The 21,593-nt window shown below is 41.1% G+C and overlaps 1 protein-coding gene across 1 annotated transcript in view; it reads left to right on the forward strand.

Annotated features, from left to right (window-relative positions):
- LOC115787873 (glutamate receptor ionotropic, kainate 5-like) overlaps positions 1–21,593 on the forward strand; it is a 128,985-nt gene that overhangs the window by 70,672 nt on the left and 36,720 nt on the right. The window contains exons 8-11 of the mRNA XM_030740641.1: positions 5,929–6,081; positions 10,091–10,195; positions 13,591–13,698; positions 13,788–13,991. Coding sequence (XP_030596501.1) covers positions 5,929–6,081; positions 10,091–10,195; positions 13,591–13,698; positions 13,788–13,991 — 570 coding nt within the window. The remainder of the gene's footprint in view (positions 1–5,928; positions 6,082–10,090; positions 10,196–13,590; positions 13,699–13,787; positions 13,992–21,593) is intronic.

A 21,593-nucleotide genomic window follows, 5' to 3' on the forward strand; every position in this document is an offset into this window, starting at 1 on the left:
AAAAGGCTGGAGTGCCCTCTCTGGCTCAGGGACGAGTTTCTGCCCCAGGTGGAAGAGTTTAAGTGTCTCAGGGTCTTGTTGTATTGTTCACAAGTGATGGGAGAAGGGAACGGGAGATCAATAGACCGTTCGGGTCTGCATATGCAGTGATGCGGACGCTGCACTGGTCTGTCGTGGTGAAGAGGGAGCTGAGTGTAAAAGCGAAGCTGTCGATTTACTGGTCAGTCTACGGTCCTACCCTCACCTATGGTCACGAGCTTTGGGTAGTGACTGAAAGAATAAGATCACGAATACAAGCGGCAGAAATGAGCTTCCTCTGAAGGGTGGCTGCCCTCTCCCTCAGAGATAAGGTGAGGATCTTGGCCATTTGGGAGGGGCTCAGAGTAGAGCAACTGCTCTGTTCTTAGAAAATTTCCTTCCTTGGAAGGAAAGTGGTTTGCTGTATGTTGTGTTGGAAATATAGTGCTTTGGTCAACCATGCTATATTATTACAATGTATTAATACACAGTGTCAGAGGCCCTGATTGATAGCAACTAGTACACCAACATTTGTATGGAGGGAAATAGATCACTCTCTTGTGAGGAAACAAACATCAGCGAGCTACAAATATCACCTAAAGAAAAGAGCACAAAAACAGCCAGTAAAACTACTGCACAAACCTCTCATTTATAGACTTCTGCAAAAGATGCTTAGAAACCAAGCTCCTCTTCCATGTGGAGAAAATGATGGCACATATACAAATGCAGCTGTGTCTTGAAATGTTAGCTGACCCTTTGGTGCACCATAGGCACAGAATATTTCAAACTCACTGCTCTAGATAATGAGGCAGCTAAATGATGATCCTGGGATAATGCTCTATACCTCACAATGATTAGAGGTGTTAATCAGTAGATCGAGGTGTGATATTTTGAGGTAATAAGGTAAGTAAATCATCTGCAGTATGACACTAGTGCACTTCAGCAGGTTCAGCTTGGCGTGGTTCTGTAGCTGCCTTCGTCTAATCTTTCACTCTGTCTCCATCTTTCCCCTCCTCCACCATAAATAGACCCATCAGGGCAAATCTATTCCATCAGAGCTGTTCGTCTCATTTGCAGCTCTGATATCATTGGAGCGATAACACATTCTTTAATAAAGATAATAGTAATGACAATAACAAGTTCGTCTCAATCACTGAAAACAGCAACGTTACTGCAGAGAACATCCCCGGGGCTTTATTACTCATATTTATTCACTTAAACTGCTGGATGGAATTAAAAAGAGCCATTAACACAGATATTGGATTATAATGAACTTTGTGATTGGGATGTTTATGGATATTACTAAACAATTAGAAGAAAAGAAAAGTTTGGATCTGATAATGACAGATTATGAAATGACATGGTATGGTAAAACATTTCATCCCTCTTAGACCTGAAGTTTCTGCTCTGATTTTATGATTTCTATGATAAAAAAAAAAACTGAAGCTTAAAGTAAATCCATCCAGACCTTTGAATAAGAATGCAACCTTGTATTGTGATAGCTCCAATCATTATGTTTCATTTCTTGATACTAAATGATGTTAATTAAAGTAAAAAAGAAGTGACCAGCTCAGCAACACCTAAAGGCCTGAAAGACCACAGAAGACAACAAAAGTGCATGAAGGCAGAAATATTTCCATGGTTAAAAACAGCTTCACAACATCCATCCAAGTCAAGAGCACACTCACTGAGATAGAAGTATCACTGTCAAGGTCTACAATCAAGAAAGGGAAAAAAAGTGTTTGTAACAAGGTGCAAACTACTGGTTACACTTAACAGGAAGGACAGATTAGACTTTACCAGAAAACATCAAAAAAGCCTGCACAGGTCTGAAAAAAAACTCGTCGGACAGATGAAGCCAAGTTGAAGTTGAATGATGAGAGAGAAAAGTATGGAGAGGGAGAGAAACAGCTGATGGTCTGAAGCATACCACATCATTGGTCTAACAGGGTGGAGGCGGCGTTATGGCGTAGGCTTGTGTGTCTCTGGTGTTTATTGATGATGTGACTGCTGATAGAAGCAGCAGGATGGACTATGAGGTGTACAGGGCTGTACTCTGCTCAGGTTCGGGCAGATGCTGCAAAGCTGATCAGACAGAGCTTCACAGAGTAAATGGATAATGAGCCAAAGCAAACTGCTAAAGCAGCCCAAGAGTTTCACAAAGTAAAGAAATGGGATATTCCTCAGTGGCCGAGTTAAGGGTCTGTGAGGTTGTGTGTTGGTCCTACCGCTTTACACACTTTGATCTATATGTTGTATCGCTGTATCAAAAATATAAAAGTATAACTCTATCAAGAATATGTGGGCTACTCTCACTTGTGCTGTTGTTGGTCCTTTAGTCAGCTGTAGCGAAGACTGAAGTTGAGCTGCTTTATCATCTTTGATATTTTTTCGTGGTTCTTCCTCTTCATGCTGAACTGTGCTATTGCCCACTTTTCAACGAATCAACATTCAGCCATTATCCCCATCAGACGAGGTGCTGTTGTTTTTTTAGAGGAATGTCTACACAGGTTGCATACCCACAACCCTGCTGTCTCTGCGGCCAAATACCTGTGGAAATGGACACAAATATGATACCATGAGTCTCACTTTAGTCACCCATTGTCTACCCAATGGAGAATTCTTTTCAGTTACTGAAGACAAAACTGGAGGACAAACTGAAGGCGGCTGCAGTAAAGGCCTGGCAGAGCATCTCAAGGGAGGAAATTCAACATTTGGTGATGCCCACGGGTTACAGACTTCAGGCAGCCACTAAGTGCAAAGCATTTTCCTCCAAGTATTAAAAGCTTTCCTTATATTAAACATTTTGTGAGTTTGACGAGTCACTTTTGAAGCCAATGAAGAGGAGAAACTGAGTATGAAAATGTCTGTAATTCCTAAAGCGTTAATGTAAATCTTCTGTTAACCTAAAACTGAGAGTCTGCGCTTCAATCACATCTTGATTGCTTGATTTAAAATCCACTGTGGTGGAGTACAGAGGCAACGCTGGGAAATAAGGTGTCAGTGTCCAAATACTTATGTATCAACGCTCACTTGAGTCGTGGCCTCAGAGTTACAGTCTGATGTTTCCTCAGTAAAGTTGCGTGCAGATGTTACACGTTTGAACGGGAGGAAACAGCTGCGGGACCAAACAGTCAGATTGGAGGGAGCTACCAATTATTTTTCACTCTTCTTGCCTCTGTCTCCCCTTCATCTGTCTGTCTCCAAACTGTAATTAGTTATTGTCGTCCAGTCCTGAAACTATTGACTCGGAGAGAACTCCAATCACACTCAGTCATACATCCGTCTTCTTTATCAGCCGTTGACAGACTGTGCGGCTCTGCCTCCGTACAATTTGTCTGATTCCCTCAGAGTGTCAGTTTGATTGACAACTGACCAAACAGACCAGAACGTCAGACTCTGATAGGATCACTGAGTCCATCACTGAGCTGAATGCTGAAAGCCGCTGATAGCAGGAGCGCTTTAATTCTCGTCTTTCTTGCTATCAATACCCCGATGTCTTTAGCTGTAGGAGCTCCAACAAACGCTCAAACACGTTTTTTTACTGTCGCGTCTGTGCTCGGGGTTTTGTTTGGGTTTTTTTTATTGTGTTGTCGTTGTTGTTTTGCCTTTTGGGGGACGTGTGGCTTTGTGGGCTTCCAGGGGGAAATATGGAGGGGAACATGCTTAATGAATATGACTTATGTATATGTATACATAACAGCAGATTTCTGTTGTTATTATTATGATCTTTATTTGACTATAGTTCAGTTTTCTTTACTTCACCAATACTCTTAATGATTATTAGAAGTGAAATCACAACACAGTACTGTGCAAAAGTCTTAGGTCAGCCGTCCTTTCTTTATATTTTTCAGGAAAATGGGAAATAGGTGCTGTGGTTTATTGAAATGTACAAACATACATGGAAATACAGTGTATAAGGCAAAAACAGAGATTTTACAAAAGCTTAAAAGTCCATATTTGGCATGACCACCTTTATTGTGCAGCTCAGCCTGAACTCTCTGAGGCAGCTTTCTGTAATTTCTTTGAGCAGCCTTCAGGAAAAGTTCTCCAGGCTTCTTGAAGGACATTTAAAGCTCTTCTTTGGATGTTTCTACCTTTTGTTTCATTCTCTGTCAAGATGATCCCACACTGCTTCAATAATGTTGAGGTCCCGGCTCTGGGGGGGGGGGGGGCATCCGTGACTGATAGTGTTCCACTGTGTGCTTTTCTATCCAGGTATGCTTTTACTGCACTGGCAGTGTTTTTGGATTATTGTCATGCGGAAAATGAAGATGCTTTCCAGGTGGTATTTCATGGTGGATCAAAATCTGATGGAACTCTTCTGCATTCTCAATTCCATCAATTTTGATAAGATCTCCAACAGCACTGGCTGAAGCCCAAACCATGACAGAGCCTCCACCCTGTTTCACAGATGGCTGCAGACACTCACTGTTGGACCTCTCCTGACCTCCTCCGTACATGTTGATGATGATTTGGATCCATCACTCCATCAGACCTGCTGCCACTGATTTCTAGTCCATTTCTTGTGTGATGTGGCAGACCTCAGCCTTTTCCCTTCCTTAAGAACAGCTTCCTGACAGCTGCCTTTCCACTGAGACCATTTGTGATGACGCTTCAGTGAACAGCAGATGGATCAGCTGAAGGTCCAGATCCATCTCTCAGGTCCTGTGTCAGGTCTCTGCTGGATTTGTTCCTGTTTCTTAAGGACATAACTTTCAGATCCTGTTCATTTTTTGTTCTTTTGTCCTCCACTTGTCCACTTTCCTCAGATTTTTAAGGACACTTTATGCTGAGATATGCCAAGTTTTTCACTAATAGCTCTTTGGGGATCATTTGGTGCAAAAATGATATTTTATGCAGTCAATCTGTGCTGTCTTTGACATTTATTACAGGCAGATTTGCCTGGTAGTAATAAATTGCCTAAAGATGCCATTTAAAACTGGTTCTTTGCGAAGTTGTCTGTTATGTGTTGACACAACACTGGTTCATCCCCTGAGTTTGAACCCTTTTTAATGCTTTAATGATTCATAGGTCAGAGTTCAGAAGCTTAAACAAAAACAGTCCTGTGACAATGGTCAGGTATAAGGACTGAACTGGCAATGAGTGAAAAAGCAGCCAATGTCCAAAGAAGAACTTTGAAAGACCTTCAGAAAGCTGGAGAACTGTTGCTCAAGAGCACTTTAAAAATTACAAGAAAGTCTGGCTTATTGGAAGCAAAATATGAACACGTGAGATATGTGGTGAACAATGGACTCTCAAAACTGTGTTCGAGCGACAGGTGCTGCAAAAACCAGATGCATTATGGCCATTAGAACTGTCCTGTCAGTACTTACCTTTGGGACAAAAGGTAAAACTGCACAAGATAAAAACTAATGGACATAGAAATTACTTTGCATCATATCTCATTTGTATTCATTTAGGTCTGCCGTCACTCTTAAATATTTTGTGTGATGACATAAATCTTAACACCACTGAGGGCATTTTTCCTTTCTGTTCAGTGATTAATTTGTTATTCAGGGCAACATCCATCCACATGCCTGTGAAAAATACAAACGCACAGGGCCGGTGAGTTAGCAGCTACGTCCTCCTCTTTGTTTTAAAGCTGATCTGCTGGTGTGACCGACATTTCAGACTCAGGGCAAAACATTTCTGTCCAAGCTATAGAAGGAGCTATAACTGATTCATCTTTGGGAGTAAAATAGGCATAAACAGCTCACTGACTGAAATCATTGTTACTTTTATTTTCTCTTCACACAGAGAAGTTGAAACCAGAGCACACAGGCAGCTTGTAGACTGTGATTTCAGAGCGTTCTCCTGCTACGTTGATGAGCAATTTTAAAGCCAAATCTTTCGCTGTAATATTCCTGTTTTAATATTTTGCTTGTTTTAAACCTGTTTGTGCCTCAGCTGTCGTCAGCCCTGATGTTCGATGCTGTGCACGTGGTGGTGAGCGCCGTGCGAGAGCTGAACCGCAGTCAGGAGATCGGAGTGAAGCCGCTGAGCTGCACCTCTCCGCTCATCTGGCAGCACGGGACCAGCCTCATGAACTACCTGCGCATGGTAAACACACACAGACACATTTCAGATGTAGAAACAACATTCAACAACACAGCAGCTCGGCTCACCCTCGGACATCTCAAAGAAAGGTGTTATGGGTAACAGGATGAAGAGGATGAAGGACTGTAGTGCAGGTTTTTGCAGAGGAGTACAGATAGATGTGCTGCTACAGCTGCAACCAAATGCTGATCACTTTGTAACATCTTACAGTACTGATTTTAGTAAGAAGCAGAAGAGACTGCAATTCTAATTTCAGCTCATCCATTGAAGTTACTAATTCCAACAGAGCTCCATTATTTGGAGTGTGTGCTTTCTTAGCAGCAGTTAGAAGGTCCTGGTGTTGCTTTTGTTCTCTTTCGAATCACTGAACAGACTAAAGAAGTGGAATTGTAGAAATGTGATTCCCAGGAAGTTCCAAAGTTGACTTAAAGCCTCATTTAGACGGGATAAACATGACAGGAAGAGATCAGGGATCATGCATTCACAATGGGCCTGCTAATCTAACCAAAACGGAACAAAAGAGAGGCCACAAATCCACTTAGAAAAGGAAAAAAAAACATTTCAGAACTTGCTTGAAAATATTAATGTTTAGCAATTGGTGGTCTCATAGCAAACAGGAGCTGCTAACAAATCAGTTTCTTGCTTTTAATGGTACCATTTTTAAAAAATGTGACAAATCCAGGCCAAACGCTGGGCTCAAAGAGAGCCTCTATCAGACATTACAGCAGCGCAATAATGAGCTCTCCTCTCTGTGTTCATTTCTTTTCTGATGTGGAATTGGTTCCCATACAGAAAAGAATAGTCTTAACACATTTCCATCAAGTTTTCCTTCATTTTCACACACAAGCTGATAAAAGAGAGGAAAATGGAAAAAATAGGAGCCTCATTCTGAGCGGTTTAAACTACAGTGAAAGCAGAGAGTTCATTGCAGAATGAGGGGTTCAAATCAGCGACCAAAGCAAGTCATTTTAAACTGACCCCAAAATAAAATGCCCAGCCTGAGCGCGGCCGTTCCATTTTAAATGAAGTCTCAGACATTTTGGCCTTACGGCATTTGTGTTAAAAGCTTTTACAACTGTCTTTTTCCAAAGAGGTGGAGAATAAATAAAAGGTGTAGACTTAAGCAGATACAAACCTTAGCTGTAGATGGGTCACCGGTGACCCGGTGGATTTTAAACAGTTTAATTTTTAATACTGACAGTCATTTCAAACTGAGGCGCCGTGGCCATACTCCCAGTAGGACCATTCAGTATTGCACCATGTATTTTGTAGATTAGTCTGGAGGACTTGTTGATTTTTCACATGGTGAGTTGCTGCAGGCTGGAGAGAGGGTTTGTTCTCCTTCTCTCTTTACTCCTCTGGCATCTTTCCCTTTCTTCCTCCCTCCTTTCCTCTTTCATTTCCATGTCCATTTGATTTATTCCCATATTTCTCTTTCCCCGTCTTTGTCTGTCTGCCACTTCTTGTTTTTTCCATCCTCTGAGGATGCCTCCCCCTCTCTCCCCCTCTATCCCTCTCTCTTGCTCTCTCTCCCCCTGCCTCCATTTGTGTTGGTTGCTCTCAGTGCATCACTTCATCTCAGCACATCTCTGCACTGTGCTTGGCAGCAACCAGAGACCTCTCGCTGTCTCTCCGTCTCTCCATCTCTCTCGCTACATTGTTTTTGGGATGTAATTCATCTTGAGTTGTGCAGACACACACACACACTCGTACACACACTCACGCACACTTGTTCATACTGTGTGTGCACTTGATTACACATAACTCACATAAACCTAGGAATAAAAGGCATGCTTGGCTGCACCTATATCACACAAGTCTCACACTTATTTGCACATTCCTGTAAACACACACACACACACACACACACACACACACACACACACACACACCAGCAGCAGCTGTGTCACTGATCCGATGAACTGTCTGTCGTGTCGGTTGTCTTGGTTTCTATTTCCAGTATAAATCTTTTCTGTGTGTGTGTGTGTGTGTGTGTGTGTGTGTGTGTGTGTGTGTGTGTGTGTGTGTGTGTGTGTGTGTGTGTGTGTTCTTCAGTATCTCTGAATCAATATTCCTCTCTATCTTTTTGTGTCAGATTAAACTGCAGCAGTAATAAAGCTTCATATTCAGCTGCTTCATATTCTCAGCTATTTTACATCCTTAACTGGAATGCCAAAGTTTATCTGTTTATCTTTTGTGCTTTATAAAGAATCCTAACTGTTGAGTGTCATCATGACTAGTGAACTAACTACTAACAAGAGCATGCTAATGGCAGTCAGTTACAAAAGCTCTCTGTGCAGCTAAACAAGTTAACAGTTTATTCAAGAGACAGAATCCGCGATGTGGAGCTGAGGGTGGGAAACGGCTGTGAGTTTAATTTATCACAGACTGTGACTGTGGTTTGCTATTAGTCAGAGGCAAAGACTGTATATAAAAGATCTAGACTGTATACCTAATGACCAGCAGGAGGCGACTCCTCTGGCTGTAAAAAGAAGTCTATTGGAAAACGACCTTATGGCTCACTTGATTTATGATCTCAATAAACACCGTCCTAATGAGTTTACGGTCTCATTTGCTAGTTTGAAGTCTTGCTGAGTATAAAAATTATGGTCCCATTTAACTAGAATAGATAATAAAGCAGGTTATGCTTTAGGATGGGGGTGTGCAATTCATTTTCCCAAGTGGCCGCATGTGAAACCGGGACAGTTGTGGAGGAGTGCACCAATAGGCTGAACTCAGTATTAATGTCTCTATAGGCTTTTCACTCTATATAAGGGTTAGCATGGCCCTGCTTTAGGGCATGGTTACCGTCTGAGGTTTCTTATGAGCATGTTTTTCAGTCCGGTCCACCCACTCACACGTTTTCTTTTGAATCAAAGGCCGCGATTCATTTTGGTATTTTTCATTTTGTATTTTAAGTTGTTCCGCTCATCAGAAAACAACTGAGATCAAATTATTTCAGTGGTGTGCATTTAGTACGGGGCCGTCCAGTATTTATTGCATTCATGAAGAACTGTCTGAATCAGACTATGTGATTATTATAAATAATGGGTCAGTGAGTAAGGATGATTGTCACATTCATACTACAGCTACTCACTGAATACCATTCTTTGTATTTTGATATATTATGCCTTCACCTTCTTTTTTTCCCCTTATGACACCAACCTTTCAAACAGCAATAACTAAAGCAGCTAAATCAACTGATTTCCACTGAATTGCTGTGAAAGCAAGTAAGTGAACAAAGTCACCAACTTTCACATTTGAATTTCTGCCATGAACATCTAAACAGCGTCTGGAACTGACGGTCAGCCAGAGGTTCAGAAAAACCGAAGCTATCATAGATTATGAGACGCCGCCCTCCTGCTTCATCAACTCTCTCTCTGCTTTGCTGCACAGATGATGGCATAAACCTTGCGTCAGCTTCTAATTGTCTAATTCTTAATCAATCACTGAAAAAAAGAATATAGAGAAGCAGTAATAAATGGAATGTATGCAGCATAGCAGCAGAGATATTGTATTGATATGAAGCTAAAGCTAATAAAACGTTTCACTGCAACACCAGCACACAGCAGCACCTTCACCATTTCAGACTGAAGGCAGCTATAAAAAGTAAAAGTCTACAAACTAACACAAATAACTACAACAAAAGCATTTTCTATTCTGCTGTCACGTGTGTAATTCCTCTGCCCAATTGACCTGTGCTGGACTGTGGAATAAACACTGTGGAAAACGTAGTGACCCACACCTCTCAGTGCCACAGGTGTATAAAATCAAGCCCAGTTCACCTGTGAGAGGTCGTAATGATTTTGAATCACATGTTAGCCCAGAAGAAACACTCGTGTGTTGGGCAGCAGTTGGACTTTTTTAATCATTTCTGAATAAACTGAATTTTCACATTTTCTCTTAATGAGGCTGAACAGAAACATGTAAATTCCTCGACTAGATTCACTGCTTTAACATTAGCAGCTGTGTGCTAACAGCATTATTTTTGGTATTCCCCTTCTTTTATCAGGTGGAGTACGACGGGCTGACGGGTCACATTGAGTTCAACAGCAAAGGACAAAGGACGAATTATACCCTGAAGATTCTGGAGAAACACCCTGCAGGCCACAAAGAGGTCAGAGGTCAAATGGGTTCAAGTGGAAGGAGACTCGATTATCATTTAGAATCAGAATCAGAATCAGAAGGTTTTTATTGCCATATGGGTGAACAGGTTCACAGCATTAGGAAATTGCTGCGGTACTTCGTGCTTACAGAAAAAAACAAATAAGTATAAAAACTATAAGACAATATACAAGTATACAAATTGCAAATATACAGAGATACATTTAGTCACAAAGTTTGCCTTTAGTTCAGCATCTGTTTGAAGCAGCAGAATGAAATAAAGAAACCACCTCTCTGCATCATGATGTGGAGATGTTTTCAAACCCTGAACTTGTGCAGGAAGCTCAGAGAGCGTTCAGACAGGCAGCCACGCTCTGTCTGCTGGCAGTGCTCCGCAGTAAGCAGTTCTCTCATTCATCGATAAAATCTATGCAAAGAAATGTTTTCCTCAAGGTCTCACTGTCAATTTATGACTTCAGACAGACATTAAAAGGTCAGAGATCAGTGGGGGTCAGTGCAGGGTCAAATGGGCTCATGAACCAAGGATTAAGTGTCCTGTAAGGAGTTAATGAGGTAGCACTTAATTCCTACCTGATTTACACTGTGGCTCAAACGCAATTAACACATTTATGCTCCCCAGAGGATAAGCCGCTCCTTCGTGGACACTGCATATCCTCAAGCTACACCGTCAGCTTTTCATGAATAATTTCCAAATTGATTTTCACAAAATGAATCCTAATGTATTTGGTTACTCTCTCACTAACTCATAACCTGACCTCACTGTGGCAGCTATGAGGTGTTGTTCGCACTAATGTATTCTGATCAGTTGTAATCAAGTCCATGCAAATGTATTTCACATTTTTATGGCCATTTTAAACAGATTGTGTTTACACAGTTATCATGAAACTGCACATATCTGAATTTGGTCTCTGGGCACTGTAAGCACTCCTCATCCAAAGTGAAGCTTCTGTAATTCCAGGACAAAAAGTTCAGTTGTTTCAGCCTTTCAGCTGAGGATGTACAGTTTGGACACACTCAGCCACTCACATGAATGTGTGTCCAAACCTTTGACTGCTAGTATAAAGACATACAGTATGAGGATTTAGAATAAGCATATTAATTTTTTAAAAAAAAGACAGTTGATGGGACATTAATGTATTACTATTTTCTACTATGATCAAAATTTTGAAGGAAAAATGTGTGTTTAGTTTGTTCTTAAACACAGGCTGGTTGCCTCAGTGGATTTTAAATCAAAGTGCAGACTCTCAGCTTTAATTAAGAGGTTTTATCCAAGTATTGCATAAACTGTTTAGGATTTTAAACCATTTTTATGCACAGGCCCCCCTTTTTAGAGGCTCAAATGTCATTGGACAGTTGACTGACAAGCAGCTTCGTGGGCAGGTGAGGCCTGCTGCCTTGTTATTTTCTGGCAAATCAAGCAGACATAATACCTGAAGTTGATTCAAAGTGTTGAATGTATTTTTTATAGTTTTTCATTGTAATCTTAAGTATGAGGTTCATAGATGTCAGCGGGGGACAGTGAGGATAAGCCAAGATGAGCCTCTCAGAGAAACAGCAAAAACTTCAGGAGTGAGCAAATCATCAATCTGACAACTTCTTAAAAAGACTAAATGCACTGACCAGCTCAGCAATACTAAAGCGCATGATGACAGCGTGATTTCCATGATTTCCATGATTTCCATGATTTCCATGATTTCCATGATTTCTGGGAGAACAGCCAAAGTCATCATTTTAGTGGAAACACTGAGGATGTTTAACTATCAGTGATTCCTCAGGGTTTGCTTGTTTTGGGGAACTGAAGGAGCCAGAAATGGATTTGGGACATCCCCTTTCTTCAATATCCTACAGATATAAGAGTTGAAAAAAATGTGTAAAACTGTGATCTGTTGGCTTACAGGGGTTATGTGTATATACACTGACCTCACTGTGTGAAACTTTGGCCATAGGCTGCATTTGTTTTCTAACCTAAGCTAACCTTAAACCTGTTACAGCTTCAAATTCAGATCTCAAAGTGGTGCCAATCAACCATATTTCTCAAATTGCTGAACATTTTTAAGTATTTTGTGTTCCAATTTAAACAAGGAACTTGCAGGATATTAGTTAGACCTGAGTCGTCTTTCTGCTTGAAGTAGGAACAGCATTCACAGAGCAAAGAAATGAAAGAAAAGAAAAGAAATGGTGCATCGGTCTTCTGTATTAATGTCATGGTGGAAATCCTGCGTGATGACCCTTGACAGATGATTTTTGGAGGGTAAACAAAGCAAAAGCAAACCGTGGCAGTAAGATAGATGGGAAATGGTGAGCATGTGTTAAAGCAAAAGAGGATGGTGGGATGCAGATGGAGAAAGGAGTGGCCCATGCTCTTCATCAGCCAGCCTGCTACATGACAGCACACTATCCTCACGGCTAATACATACACAACCAGCCACCAAGAGGTCAGGTAAGGTCATGAGTTTGGGAGATCAGCAGATAGGTGTTTACGGGCTTCAGTACATATTTATGGCCTTATTTATCTCACCGAATGCGGCGGGAGGAGCCAGATCCTCCCTCATTGATTCTAGCATTGATTGTGCAGGGAGCATTATTCAGCTTCCTCAGCCTGCTTTTGTAACACACGTTCATGATTCCTCTATATTCCTCTATTGTTCTTTTCTCTTTCTTATCTTTGATGTAGTTTAAATTCTTTATCTCTGGATTGCCGTTGTCATCTACCTCCATCTTTTATGGAGAGAATTTTTGATATTTAAGATGCGTCAACACACACGGCTGCGGATCTGCTGCTTTTCAGAGGTTTAAGATGAACAAACTGAAGGCCTTAATGTTCAGGTTTGGTTCGGTAACTCCGGCTGCAAAGCTGAGAAACATTTAATCTACTAATTTCTGCTTCTTGACTGGAGTTTTCTGATTTGATTTCTTCCTAGTTTGTATTTTCAAAGTGGTGTTAAGTGTACTGAAAAATGGGACGATGTGTGTCCATGGACAAGAACAGTTTAAAACTCTAGCAGTTGAGGAGTCTAAAATTATAACTGAAAGGAGGTTGTTTTAACCTATGAACAGACAGCCGCTTCTGTCACAAGGCTTTTTATGGTTATCTACTCCATATCTGTGACAGTGTTTATGCAATATTTGCTGACTTGATAATAACAAAAAGTACCTAATAGCAGAAGGAATTTGATGGATTATTGTAGACCATGGACACACTGGTTATGTCCTCAAACCTGTAATGAAAGGTCCAGTCTTTGGAAGAGTGTTGAAAAATCTGAACTTTGGCAATGCCAGAAAAAGTATCCAACTGATTTGTAATGTTTTCTGCCTTAAAAATACTCTGCCTCTTCTCTTATTTGTCTCTATGTTCCTGCTTCTGACTCATCTCCCCTTCTTCTTTAGATTGGCATTTGGTACTCTAACAACACATTGGCCATGAACTCCACTTCCCTGGACCTCAACGCATCAGAGACACTGGCAAACAAGTCCTTAATTGTCACCACAATACTGGTAAAACAAAATTTTCAAATATCATTATATTGAAGCATCACTGGTTGGGGGGGGCCTGCTGCTGCAAGCTGTCACTTCCTCTCTGACAGGAAAACCCTTACGTGATGCGCAAGTCCAACTACCAGGACTACCAGGGTAATGATCAGTATGAGGGTTTCTGCGTGGACATGCTGCGGGAGCTGGCGGACATCCTGAAGTTCTCCTTTAAGATTAAGCTTGTGGACGACGGGCTGTATGGAGCGCCAGAGCCCAACGGCAGCTGGACAGGCATGGTGGGAGAGCTCATCAACCGGGTGAGTAGAGGCCCGCAACATGTTAACATAATCCACACCAGGACAATCAGAAGGACCCAGGCATCAGTGCTGGATAAGGTGTTCAGACTGTCTCCCAAAGATTAGTTTGCCTTAAAATAATTGTTTCTAAAGTCTGATAAAGAATGAAACATTTCAATAGTGGTGAATGAAGCTTTTAAAAAACTGTTAATTATTTTGTGTATTGTGCATTCATTCTAAGAAGAAAAAGAGCAGCAGCGTTCTCAAAGGTGTCACCATTTATTACAGCTCTTGAGGTAGCCCCTTAACTGGCAAGGGCCCGGTGACGGGCCGTTTGTAGTCCCTTTTATATGGCAGGCTAGACCCTCCCATTTTTATTGACACGTCATTCGGCCAATCATGTAACTGGCTGCACCAAATCACCTGACAAAGCTACGTGACGCCCTCTGAGTATTATTGGCTCTGGGAAACCCATTTCTTAACATGATTGGCCGAATGAGGTGTCAGTCAAAATGGGCGGGTCTAGCCTGCCATATAAATGCACTTCATTCGGCCCGCGGACCAGACGCAGCCGATTAATAGGCTATGAAATGGGTTGTTCAGAGCCAATAATAACCAGAAGGCGTTATGTAGTTTTTGTCAGGTGATTTTTTTGCTGCCAGTTAAGGGGTTAACGAGCTTTTAGGATATTTCCAAGGTTTTCCTGCTTGTTTTAATGCTACAGAAGAAGAGAAACTGCATCAACTTCTGGCTTGAGACAGCATTATATCAGCCTGATAATCACCCTACCTGAAAGACGTATGGTTTCAAGACCAAAAGCAGGTGTGGGGTTTAATCAATCATACCAAGTTGTACAATAATCAATGACACATTTTGGGTATGTCTTTAGTAGACCATTAAAATTACACTAGTCTACAAAAAAATATTTTGTTTGCCACTTGGAACTTCAGACCAGCTCTTCATGTAGTTCTTTACACTGATTTCAGATTGCACGTTGGGTTTTTGACACTGTTGAATATAAGTATAATATGTCAATACATGTCTTATTGTGACTGTTTCCCACTAAAATTTTTTTAATGCATTTATCCTGTAAATAAACCAGGGGAAGATGCCAGAGGTGCATTAAAGCAAATTTCTGTCAATTTAGCACAAAATAAAAGGTCAGTGTGCTCAAAAATGTCTGAGGCACTTTTGTGCTTTTACTGCACGTCCATCTCTCTTTGCAAGAACCAAAAGTATTCACCAATCATCAATTTAAAATTTTCCTGATATTGTTTTTCTTCACTCATGCTCGCGTTGACATCGCCCAGATTTGGTTGAAAAAAGTTGAGATGGGAATGTAAAAAATGTATCTTCAGAGACATTCTGGCACTTCTTAGCTGATATGCTTTCAACATGTTATCCACGAGATCAGCATAGTTCTCAGGACAACCTGCGTGAATGCTTCCCATCCTGCTGATTCAGGTGGCTCCAGTTTCCTTTTGAACTCATCGTCAACCACAGTTTACAGATTTCATGACCAACAGATCCTACCTGTCCAACACCTGGAACAGGTGAAAAAAGTAGCAAAATGCTCGTTGATCAGTGTTATTGGCCTGTCAGAGTTTTACCTCATACACCTCATAGATACCTTAAACCTGCATTCTCATTAATGGTCAGCTTGGGGCAGCTACTCTGGTTGCAAAACATCCTGTTCTGTTATGTTATGTTATGTTATGTTATGTTATGCTATGTTATGCTATGTTATGTTATGCTATGCTATGCTATGCTATGTTATGCTATGTTATAGAACAGACCATAAGAAAATTATTAATTGACTTATCACTTTGGTGAGTTTCTGGCATGAGCTGCTCGTTTCGAGTCTTATTCAACACAACCCTCCAGATCGACCCCCTGAATATATATATATATATATATATATATATATATATATATATATATATATATATATATATATATATATATACACATATATATATATATATATATATATACACATATATATATTTATATATATATACACATATATATATATATTTTATTTTTTTTTTTTTAATATATATTTTTTTTTTATTTGGACTTTTCATGCTCCCTGTTTTCTTTTTGTTTTGGTTCCTTCAAAGTCTTCACTACATATATTATACTAGCTTGATAAATGTAAACTTCATCTTCACTAGTTGGCAGTAGCGCTCAGCTGCAATGACCCCTGGTGACCCTCAGCATTTTCACTACCTGTAAACATTGCCACTAGTTTTTCTTTGCTAAAAACCAAAAGAAAAATATACATACAGAGAACTTTCCCACTGACTCTGTCAGGATGCAGGCCTGCAGTGTCATCATTATTTCAAACTTCAAATCTACACCATTTAAAAGAGATCGGTCTGGGTTACCTTGTAAGTCGGGGTCTCTTGTGATAACCTGACCAACATTTCACTGTCTGACTAACAGCGTAATCTTGCAGGCATTCAATATGGAAATGCAACAGATGAGCGACTGTCACTTGTTATTTTAATCAGAAAATATTTTGCACACTAAAGCAGTACATCGAATCTGACCGAGCCAACAAACACACGCACACAAACACACATGGGCATCTTTGGATCGTTTCCCCAGCATCAGTTCTGCATTAGTTGTTATGGCAACAGGCGAGGGTGAGGGGCGCGAGACGTGGGCTTTGAGCCACTGACAGCAATGGCACCCTTAACTGCAAAACAAGAGTCAGCCAATTATACAAGTGGTGGAGCGTTAGAGAGCTTCTAGGCCCTGAGCAGATGCGCAGAGATGCTGAGGATGTATTAAGTGGCTCCTCTGAAGCCCAATTTTCCCCCGTTAGTTGTTTTCTCAGGGAAAAGTGGCTCATTTTAAGTGGAGTTGAGTCTAATTAAAGCCGTGTTGAGAATCGCCTGCGACGAAAACTGTGAGAGGAAGTGAAGATGATAAGAGAAGTGTTGGCAAGCACATGTGGGTGTGTTTGCAGGGGTCATTTTCGGTAAAACAGGACCATTTTTGTAATGTGAGGACTATTTCTCATCATCCATGCTTACAGATTTTTGATGGAGTACAGCTGACTGTTTGGGGATACTCTTCATCTGGTGAAGTCTGGTGATAAATGAGAACTTGACTTTAAATGACTGCTCAGTGATACTGTCACTCTCACAGAACACTGAAGTGGTGGCAACGTCCATTTAATAGAAATTGGGGTGAACTGGAAACCTTCCAGCACTTGGCTAACCATCGAAAATTCAGTCCATAACTGTTATGCACATACCTGGTGAAAAAGAGCACCCGTGCTGAAGCCCAGTGCTCAGCTGGAATGATTGACTTATTGCTGGCAGTGTAAACTAAGCTCCTACTGTAGCATTTTTCAAAATGGTTCAGTGGATGGAGTTAGGCTCACATCTGCTTGTGAATGAGATTACAGCATGGAGTTAGGAAATGCAGCTTTTCAATGAGGCTCCTCCTGAGTATAGAACTATCAGTATAAGGTCTCAGCCACACAGGCCTAAAGACCAGTTGTTGACTCTCTGGCAGCCTCCAGTTGCTTAGGAAAAATTTGTATTCAGCAACCAGTTGGCAAGTGGTTGCTGGCTGTTGCCAGATGGTCACAAAGAGGATGCTACACCAAAAACCTCCTTGTGATTGCTTTGGTTTCTAGCAGATTGTTATGGGCGACCGTAGTTTGCAGGAAAGACGCCACCTTATCTGCCAAAAATTCGCCCTTTTTTCTCTGAGCTGTGCGACACAAACTGGAAACAGAAAATATTCACTTTCAAAGTAAAAGTTGTGCCTCACCACCAATCAACATAAATCAAAATGCACAGCTTTTACTTTGAAGGTCAACTGTCTCCATTTCTGTGTTGTGACACATTTTTAACCACTGGGAGAAAAGTTAGCGAGTGTTTGCAGACAAGACTGAACACTCCATGCAATCTACAGGCCACCACAGCAACCAGCTAGCAACCAAAAAATCTCAAGTATGTTTTCAGTGCTGCAGCAGACACGTCTTTGCAATCAATTTCACCCAGTGAACGACCTCCAGCAACCACTCACAACGAGTTTAAGAGCACGTGTTTTTCCTTAGTGACAGATGGTTACCAGGAGGTCACCAACAGAAAAAGCTGCACTACTTTTTATCATGTTGGTGGCTTCTGATGAACAGTTAGTAAAGCACACACACATACACACACAGAGTGAACGCATAATGGTGATGATAATGGTGATAGCAGCTGATGGTTGTGTGCTTGTGTCACAAAGAGGGAAAGAGGAACACAAGCAGGCCATTAAGAGGCTAATCAGCTGTCTTTTTTCATAATAATTATGGAGAACTGTTTCAGTTACACTGTGGGATGCTACACACACACACACACACACACACACACACACACACACACACACACACACACACACACAAACCAGCAGGTATTCACACACTTTTATCTGTAGCCAGAGACTCTTTATGCATATTATGCCAATGTATTAAACATCTCAAATGCTTCATCTATCTCTCTGTTGCTCTTTAACTCAATCTAAATCCTCCCACCTGTTCCTGACACACTTACGCTCTCACACACACACACACACACACACACACACACACACACACACACACACACTTTTCATTCAGTTATCTGTAACCTTCCCTTGCCTCTCACTGTTTTTCTCATTAGAAATTTCAGAGGTGCAATCTCCTGAAAATGGTGCATGATTTGAAAATCACACACACACACACACACACACACACACACACACACACACACACACACACACACACACACGTTCCTCTCCAGGAGGCCCGGGAGTCTGATGAAAGTGGGTGAAATTCGTTTAACGAGTGTCTACTCGTTAATCAATTAAGCGTTAATTAAGCAGCAGAGAGGTATCTGGGGTCCAGATAAACGCTCCTCTATGGATCCACTCTGTTGACTTCAACCTTAATGAGATTATCTTTCAACTTGAATTTCACTCTGCCATGTTTACCCAGCAAGGTTAAACCCACACTCAGAGCATGTGAACCTTAGAGAGTCATGTGTCGCTGCTTCAGTTTCTTCAGTTAATAATTCTAACAACACAAAACGTACCATCATGTATGCATTCAAAATAGATTAAAATGAGATTAAAGACTTTTTAATTGTTTTAATTTGCACTTTCGTCTGCAATAAATGTTCTCAGCAGTGGAGCTGCACTCATGCTGCCCAGGGAAATTAAGAAAACATGATTTGCATGATGTGCTGGCTCCACAAACCAGGTCATTCCTCATAGACTCCCATGTTAAAATGTTCCACTTTACAGCAGAATTAAACCTGTTTTCAGCCTGATACAGAAAATAACAACTGTACAGGGGGTGAATTTGACCCCTGAGTTATTTTGGTAAGGCTGAAGGCTAGGGGTGACTACCACACACTGACTGCTGTAGCTGCTAGCTGTGTGCTTTGCCTCCACTAATCCGAATCCATAAAGTTGACATCCAACCTGTTGGTTCTTCTTGAAGCATTTTTAATACAAATATCTGAGGGTAACATGGCTTACAGTGTAGTGCAGACATTCCAAGAAGTTTATCTCAGGTTTTGTTATTGGTCTGTTGCTGAGCACTAATTAAAGGTCTGCTCACTCCACCCTCTCTTCCATATACAGTGGAATGCTACTGTCTGCTGGCTTCTTGCTCCAAAAAAAACATGTCAGTGAGCAAAATGCAAATGCTGATGCTTCATAATGGTTTGCCTTATCTATACAGTATAGCCCCTTTAAGTGAGGAGTGGGCTTCCTCCCACAGTTCACAGACATTCTTAATAAGTTAACTGCTTATTCCATAGGAGACATAGGTGTGGAGTGGGTGAATATCTGCTACTGTGGTACTCCATCATCCTGTCCAAGGTGTACCTCTCTCTTTGTGTTCATGCATCATACAGGGTTTCAGACAGTGAGTAATACACAAGCCTCAGCGGGTCCAAAGTACTGGAACTTTTTGTTTGTTTTCACAGAACCAAGAAGCTATAAATATTAAGAAAGTGAATGAAAATTATTAACTTACTGTTCCCTTAAAAACAAAATAGCTTGAAAAATAAAGTCTGGCGATATGATTCACATCATGATACAGGCTTTATGATTCAAAATATTATAATTATATTATGTGAATTAAATGAACCTGTGAGCAGCTGCATTTTTTAATCAAATTTTAGGGAAACTGTCATAGAATAAAGAGAATACTGCTATGGGCACAATATTAAAAGCAGCTGCATAATACTGTCCAGATGGCCTCCACATCGAGACTCCACAGACCTCCAAATGCATCCTCTGGTTTCATATTCTACTTTATTAGGTATTAAGTAACTGTTATGTCCCGCGGGTTGAGGGGTCGTGGGAGCAACGTATGATTAAAGATAGGATCAAAAACAAGAAGAGCAAAGCAGCCAGTGAATAACGCGCCGAGCAGAACTCAAAACGATCTCCAACTGGAGACACCACCCGTCCTGTGAGGGGGAAAGAAAGATATAAGGTTAAATCAACCTTCAAAGGAAGTAAACCAAAAACCCCTCCCTCTGAACACCGCAGCACGTCTGCAACAGACAATTTCACAACAGGAGCAATACAACGTCACGCCTGTCACTTTCACACATCCACCCGGGCGCAAGCACTGCTCCAACTGGCCTCGCAAAGTCCCTCGCCCGTTGGCTCGTCTCCGCCTCTTTATACAGGGTGACCTTAATTAGTGATGGAAACACCCAGGACGGCAGCTCCTGCTGAGGGGAGAGAGAGAAAACAGAGTGGCCCCATGCACACAAAAAAACAGTACAACACAGCTGTAACACTAACACAGCAGTGGGGAATAAGTTTTATTACAGTAGAAGTCTTTCTGAAAGTGCTGTAACTAAGTTTAAGGATCTAATTCCTTCATTATTATGCTCTTCAGTGCCAACACAGTGCAGAGCAGCTACCTAAACTCTGCTCCCAGTGAGGTCGATTATCTCGTCAATAGTTTTACATCCTCACTGCGTATAACTTTGGATACTGTGGCTCCTCTGAAAAGCAAAGCTTCAAATCAGAAGTGCCTGACTCCGTGGTATAATTCACAAACGCACAGCTTAAAGCAGATAACCCGAAAGCTGGAGAGGGAATGGCGTCTCACTATCCCAGGTTTGTTTTCAGCACTGTAGCCAGGCTGACAAAGAGTCAGAGCTCTGTAGAGCCGAGTATTCCTTAAACCTCAACTAGTGATGACTCCATGAATTTCTTCACAAATAAAATTTTAGACATTAGAGAAAAAATTATTCATAACCATCTCAAAGATTATTCTTCATGTTCGGCTGCTTTCAGCACTGCTGGTATTTGTTTAGACTCTTTGGCTCCAGTTGATCTTTCAGAGTTAACTTCAATAGTTACTTCCTCCAAACCAGCAACATGTTTATTAGATCCCGTTCCTACTAGACTGTTCAAAGAAGTCTTTCCAGTTATTGATGCTTAAATAGGAATTTTTGACCCAGATATGTCCTTCAATGCACATATTAAACAAATATGTAGGACTACATTTTTGCATTTGTGCAATATTTCTGAAATTAGAAACATCCTTTCTCAGAGTGATGCTGAAAAGCTCATTCATGCATTTATTACTTCTAGGCTGGACTATTG

The sequence above is a fragment of the Archocentrus centrarchus genome, chromosome 11, assembly GCF_007364275.1.
Source record: "Archocentrus centrarchus isolate MPI-CPG fArcCen1 chromosome 11, fArcCen1, whole genome shotgun sequence".
NCBI lineage: Eukaryota > Metazoa > Chordata > Actinopteri > Cichliformes > Cichlidae > Archocentrus > Archocentrus centrarchus.